Source organism: Myotis davidii, unplaced genomic scaffold (assembly GCF_000327345.1).
Source record: "Myotis davidii unplaced genomic scaffold, ASM32734v1 scaffold96, whole genome shotgun sequence".
Lineage (NCBI taxonomy): Eukaryota > Metazoa > Chordata > Mammalia > Chiroptera > Vespertilionidae > Myotis > Myotis davidii.
The window spans coordinates 3,138,493-3,145,999 of NW_006289416.1; the positions used below are offsets into that span (position 1 = coordinate 3,138,493).

At 34.5% G+C, this 7,507-nt stretch overlaps 1 protein-coding gene across 1 annotated transcript in view; it reads right to left on the bottom strand.

The window, feature by feature from the left end:
- SMCHD1 (structural maintenance of chromosomes flexible hinge domain containing 1) overlaps window positions 1-7,507 on the bottom strand; it is a 132,474-nt gene that overhangs the window by 38,976 nt on the left and 85,991 nt on the right. The window contains exons 28-31 of the mRNA XM_015562675.1: window positions 7,109-7,188; window positions 6,460-6,617; window positions 3,887-4,002; window positions 2,262-2,326 (exon numbers count right to left, since the gene is read on the bottom strand). Of these exons, the coding sequence (XP_015418161.1) occupies window positions 2,262-2,326; window positions 3,887-4,002; window positions 6,460-6,617; window positions 7,109-7,188 (419 nt within the window). The remainder of the gene's footprint in view (window positions 1-2,261; window positions 2,327-3,886; window positions 4,003-6,459; window positions 6,618-7,108; window positions 7,189-7,507) is intronic.

The window sequence follows — 7,507 nt, forward strand, 5'->3', positions numbered from 1 at the left end:
GGGAGGTTGACCGGCAGGCCCCAATCTGGCAATTGGAGCCTGTGGGCTGGGGGAAGCTCCTGCATTGAGCATTTGCCCCCTGGTGGTCAGTGTGCATCACAGCAACAGGTCATTCTGCCATTCGGTCGATTTGTATATTAGGTTTTTATTATATAGGATACTAAACTTTCCAAGGCATTTACTGTGATTTAATTATCAATAAAGAATTTAGTGCCTACTACAAGGTATACTTCCTAGCCTGTTTTGATCACACTTAATTACAATGAAAATATAGGTGACATTCTATGGTATACTTTGCCTGGCATGTACAATATGGGTTATGATCTCTACAATAATGTTTGCATGTCATTTATAATCTAAAAATACTGGCATAATGTAGCAAAGAATACAAAGACTTTGAATATGTATGTGAATTGAAATCCCAGCACTATAACATATATGTAACCTTGGAGAAAATTATTTAATCTTTCTCTAAGATGACTTAAGAGAGAAATACCTAATAAAGTTACAGTAAGAATAAAACAGAATACTGCTTTCAAATGGCAGATCTACCCTTCCTGATGAAGATAACTATATTTAAAGACATTTGCTTTAAAATGTTTGAGAGATAACAAGTAAAACGTGAAAACTAACTCAACAGGATGAAAAAATAGCATGGAAATCCTAAGAGTGAGTTTCATATTTAAGGCTGCTTTACTCTTGGGAGCAGTGGACCTAAGAAACAGGTGGACCTAAAACAGATAAGCTCCCAATGGAAAAGCAACTCAGCTTTGAATCATCTCAACCTCTGAAACTGTATTGAAATGGTAATAGACTGCTAGTGGCCCAAACAATGAACAGAAGCAAATGTAAACCCTATCTGGAGAAAGATATCATCTAAGAGGGAAAACAGAGGAACCCACACTCATACTCACTGCTAGAAAACACAGACAAAAAAATTATAGCAAATTTTGAACTAATTAATATAAAAAACATTGTGCTTCAAATGCAGTATACATTATTTTATAGCACACATGGAATATTTACAAAAGTGACACATATTACAAAAACAACTGTCAATCAATTTCAAAGAATTGAAATTATATGGGGTCGGTTCTCTGACCAAAGTGGAATTAAACTAGAAATCAGTAACAAAAAAAGAAGAATAAGAAAATTCCACATTTAAGAATGAAACACTATATTTCTGAATAAACTTGGCTAGAAGATGAAATCACAATGAAAATTAGAAAATATCTTGATCAAATAAGTAATAAAAACACAATACAAAAAGATTTGTGATCGCTCCTAAAATTATTCATGTATATACATAAATATTAGTATGACACTATTCAACAAGACCTTCCCATAGAATAAATCAAGAATTAGGAACCACTTCTTCCAGTTATTTTTGTGAGGCATACATGACCTAGACATCAAACTTGAAAACGAATATGTACGAAAGAAAATTCATTAATGTAGATGGAAAAATCCCAAACAAAATATTAGCAAAACAAATCCACAAATACCTAAAAGTGATAATACATTATGATAAAATTAAGTGTATCCCAGCAGACAGTAACATGAAGCTCCATGGGGAAATAAAGATCTCAATAAAGGTAAATACAGAAGCAATTATAAATGTTAGCATTATTTTAACAATGGTTTGTAACTGCATTTTTTGGTTTCTACATGACTTAAGGACTAATACATTTAAAGAAACAAGATAATTTATCTCATTTTCTATACTATCTTTTAGTGATATAATGCTTTTAACTTTGTGCCACTATCCTTTTTTTAAAAATTTAAAAAAACCCACTTATCATTAAAAATAGATAAACAAAACCTTAGACATAGCCTACTCAAAATTATTTTTCAGATTTCAAAATAGAGGTCCAGAATGCAGAAGCAACACCTCAAAGTAATATGTACTTTAATGGTAAAAAAATAGTCCAGCCTTTTTTTTAACTTTCTAAGATCATGACTTTAAGATTATAGAAATCTCCTATAGAGTAAGATATTATAAAGTAGTCTGACAATATAGTGTGATTCTTCTCCTGATGGCTTTGATAATTCTGCAAACATATATACATATAAATATCACAACAATCTTTCACCAAGCCATTTTACAAAGCTTACAAACAGTTAAAACACATAGTCTCAAAAAACTTATTGGCAAAAAATAAGAGAGTATTAATTTTTATCCAAGCACAAATTTTTTTTCTCTATTTGGGCAGGCAAAGTAACAAAGTATGCATAAAAATATGAAATGACTTGAAAAATACCTGAAGTAGAAGCAGCCATCTTCCTTGTCATTACCTTTTATTTTATTACAACTAAATGTTTCTGCCTAGAAAGAGAAGAGAGAAGAGGACAGGGGAGAGAGAAATCACAAACATTTAACATAGTATATTTAGGATGAAAAGTTACTAGTATATCACCTTTACTAAATGTGAATGCAAATCACATCTGAATTTATAAATACATAGGCACATACCTATATGTATATATCTTTACAATGTATATAAGACACAATATGAGATTAGCCACAATGGAAAGACATTATTAAAGGGCACATAGATCTCTTTGTTGGTGATAGAGTTTAAGGTAATAGCTGCTTGATGGGACTGATGGTATCAATTAAGGAAGTTAATTTCCTAAACAGATAATTAAAATGAATCATAAACCATGAAAGGCATTGTTAAATTGGGACCTGCCGGAAGCCGGTCCATCCTTGCTGCTTGACACGTCTCTGCAGGGAAGAAACATCTGCACAGCATATGTGTCCAGGGACCTGGTGTATATGGCATACTGTTCTTAATATGTTTGCTCCCCTTCTTATCGTTTTGTGTTTTAACCAAGGTCACCTCTCCGAGAAAGGTTGTTTCCCCAGGTGGGAATTTTTCCCTCGAGTAAGGGATTAACAGGACTAAGGGAGGGAATAAAACCCCTTAACTAAGTGCCAGGCGGGTAATTAATCACTTTAACTACGAACAATCACTTAGGATAATCTCTTTCAGTTACTTCCTTGTAGTTTAACAGAACAATAGAGTAGTGACTTTTGAATGGAGATAACAAACACCCTAACCTTTGGAATAGAATGGATAGGATTAAAATCAACTGGTATAAATACAGATGTAACAGGACATTAAAGACTGAACCTGGCTGGAGAACCTGGCTATGCTGATCAACTGAACGCTGCCTCGTGTCCTTCCTTCTTCGCCGACTCTGTCCACACCTTTGGGAATCCCTGGACCTGCTGAGGCTGGAACCCAACAGGGACCTTCTGATATAGTATAAGGTATGGTAGCCAACAGCCACATCTGGTTACTGAGCACTTGAAATATGGTGGTGCAAATTGAGATGTGGTGTAAGCATAAAATACAAACCAAATTCAAAGACTTGGTAAGATAATTTTCGATATAGTAGGTTAAAACTACATTAACCTTAATCTTACTATTTCTTTTTACACTTTAATGTTGTTACTAGGAATAGGAAATATCATGTGACATTTTCAGTGGACTATGTTGCTTTAAATCCTCAAACTATTCTTACCACTCTATCCCCCTTCTCTAACAAGTAAGTTTATCAATCATATTTCTCTATTTCATTTTCTATACTATCTTAGTGATATTATGCTTTTTACTTTGTGCCTCTGTCCTATAGACAAGATAATTTTATTGTGTAAAGTATCTGAAAGTTTTAGAACTATCACAATATAGGCTGTCCTTTTTCAGTAGCATCAACACAGTTTTGAAATATTCTGATATATTTTTAAATCCCAAGTGATGGAGTGGGTTAATTTCTAGCTCTCCAGTATATACATATTGCATTTTCACTTAAATTACATTTAATTTTAAGATAAATTTAAGAACTATTTATAACTTCTAAAATGCTTTCCATGACTCACATTTGCTGGTGGTCGGTTCCCATTGTTAGAGTGCTTCCACATTTTCATGGTAATACGTGCTGGATTAATATTTTTAATGATGCTATCATCTTCAGAAATAACAGTAATCATAAAATCTGTCATGAGGAACATTAAAAAATTTGTTTTCTTTCTAGTTCAACTAATGAATTTGGCTAATTGCATAGCAAGTCCTCAAGTAACATTGTTTGGTTTAAACGTTGTTTATTATAATGATGTCACAGGAACTTAACTCTGGTTTATATAAATTAGGCTATAGTAAAATTGGTTTTGTTATATGTCATTTCACTTAAAGTCACAGAACCTATCAACGATGTTAAGTGAAGACTTACTGTACAGACATACCTCAAGATATTGTAAGTTTGGTTCTAGACCACTATAATGAAGCAAGTTACCATACATTTTTTTTGCTTTCCCAATGAATAGAAAAGTTATGTTTGCACTATACTGTAGTTTAAATATGCAACAGCATTATGTCTAAAAAAACAACGTACATACTTTTAATTAGCCTGTTGGAAAAACGGTGCCTACAGACTTGCTCAACACAGGGTTGCCAAAACCTTCAATTTGTAAAAAAGCAGTATCTCAGAGACTCAATTAAACAAGGTATGCCTGCATGTCAAAGCATAGAAATTGTTAATAAAATTCTGATGAAGAAAATAACACTATTCTTTAATCAGCATTCTCCAATAATCCTATCTAAGAAAGAGGGAATATGGTAATTGACCCTTACACCATCGCAAAGATGGAGGTGCCCACAGCCAATAAGGAGGGAATATGCTAACTGACTTCCCCACCCACAAAGATGGCAGTACCCACAGCCAATAAAGAGGGAATATGCTAATTGCCATGCCCTCAAAGATGATGGTGCCCACAGCCAATGAGGGAATATGATAATTGACTGCCACGCCCTCAAAGATGGCTGGCAGGGGAGGGCAGTTGTGGGCAATCAGGCCAGCAGAGAGGGCAGTTAGGGACAAGCAGGCCAGCAGGGGAAGGTAGTTAGGGGCTACTGGGCCAGCAGGGGAGGGCAGTTGGGTGCAACTGGGCCAGGAGGGGAGGTCAGTTGGGAGCAATCGGGCCGGCAGGGGAGCAGTCACCGCCCAGTGCACGGATTTCATGCACCGGGCCTCTAGTTTGTCTATAAAACTTCTTAATCATGACAGACAACTCTGGTGCTAAGTCTTTCCCAGAAATCTACACATACATCTTTGCTAATAATAGTCCCTTGTCTTATTTTCATAGTCTGCCATGCTGTAAGTTCTATCATGCAAGACCAAAAAGGTTAAACTGTGGATATTCAGCAACCTAGAAATTTGGGCAGCTGGTCATAAAATCATATGCTTTGTGTGTTCCAAGAATACAATGTTTACTTTCTTTTATGATTTTTAATAGCATACATCAGCTAAATTATTACACATAATATTCCCCTTATGTTTATCATCTGTACCAGCCATTTGACATCTGTTCCTTTTTTAATCACAGAAAATAGGTCTTATCTCCCCAAACATTTAAAACAGTTGAGTATAAAGACAATGTATGTATGTAACGTAAGTAGTTACAAGAAGCAGACCAAAAAATCTACATTAAAAAATTAACAATTTTTAATGATTATATTTATGTACAGGAACTCATCCCTTCAAGAAAACAAGTCTTCAAGAAAATTACCTGTATGAAGCAAATACTATTTCCTATTGATTTGGTACCTGCTAGATTACAATGAAATTATTTGCTTACTTGACTGTCTCCTACATTAGACTAAACTCATTGAAAACTGTCATATTCATTATTGGAACTAAGAGCCAAGTATAGTGCCTAGACATAGGAGGTATTTAGTAATGTTTGTTGTTCTGAAGTATCTTTAATCATAAATTCTGATGTGATGTATTTCCTTCCAAATTAAGTTAAACAATCTGGTTTTATTTTAAGTTAGTGCTGCAATAAATACATTTAGTAGAGCCCTGACAGTTCTTGCCATTTAGCTGTTTATATTTCTTTTGCAAACTGAATTACCTGAGGCTATCAGTTTATGTATGAACTTTTAGTTTGTTATGTACCATTAAAAGTATGCAGGATACAGAGGTGACAAAAGACATATAGCTAAGTCAAATGTACTTTCTGTGTCATTTAAAAGGCTATTACATACTTGCTTTCTTTATCATGCTAAGTACCTAGAATAAATACAGGCAGTCCTCGGGTTACGTCAGACTCGATGTACATTGTTTCGTGGTTACATCGCCATCTCCCATTTATTTTTTATATAAAAAAAAGTTCCGTCATTTCGACGTATGGACATACGTGTTTTATGTCTTTTTATTATTTATTTACTATAAGTTCAGGAATTGTTATCTTTTAAATTTTTTTTTACTGTTTCACTTCATTACTGCTGTTTATGTGCTCCATGTGAGTAACGTAGGTGCTTATATAGGTGGGTTCCTACTTATGGTGAAAATTGCGGGTCTCTGACATAACCCGAGGACCTACTGTACTTTATTCCACTAATGTGAAAGGCAAATTATCAGTACAAATTTATTTTAAAACTGTGAATTACTCACCAGTGAAAGTACCCCCTGCTAAAAATAAAGTATCTTTGTCATATTTAACATTGAGACGAATGGGTTTTTCAGGGTCTGGAAGAATCATTAACTTAATTATAGGTCCTTCTATGGTATTCCTGTTATGGATGGCTTTCACCTGCATAGTATGTTTTCCTCTAAAAAGGAAAAAATGGGGGAAAGGATTCAAATTACATTAGTTATAATCTAAAAATTCTGAGAATTTATACATAGTTTAACTCATTTAGGAAACTACTCTTGCTCATTCTATCACCTAACACTAAATAGAAGGCTAGTTTATTACTTTTCTTTTTAATTCCTCGCCAGAGGATATTTTTTCTATTGATTTTAGAGTTTGGAAGAGAGTTGAGGGAAGGGGGGAAGAAGAGAGGAGAGAGAAATATCGATGTGAGAGAGACACATTGATTGGCTGCCTCCCCCAGGTGCCCCAACAGAGGCCAGGGATCAAACCTGCAACTTAGGTATATGCCATTGACAAGGAATTGAACCTGTGACCCTGCAGTGGTTGAGCTGACACTCTAACCATTGAGCTACACCGGCCAGGACAGTTTATTACTCTTAACTTCAGCAAATAATAAGAAAAAACAGTCTGTATAATACTAATAACCATTAAACTCTCAGTTCTTACCTAGGAGCATAAACACTGAACAATCCCAAATTAGCCCTGCCCCTTTCATCTGTTTTATACTGTTGGTTTGAAGGCGTGAGCTAAAAATAAAACAAAATAAAATAATTAGAAAATTCTAGAGATGAAATTCAATTTCTCTATTACTAATTTAAAAGTTATAGTTGCATACCCTTCTAAAACCTACAACTTTCTAATTTCACAAATACTGTATATTACAAAACTGGGATTCTGGGGAATGGCATGGGAGAAATAAACATAAACACACACACACACACACACACACACACACACAATTCAAGGCATCATAATACTATGTCACTGTTACTTCATCTTTTATCTTTTTTTTCCCTTACCCAAGGATATCCATTTTTCATTGATTTCAGAGGGAGGAAAGAAGGG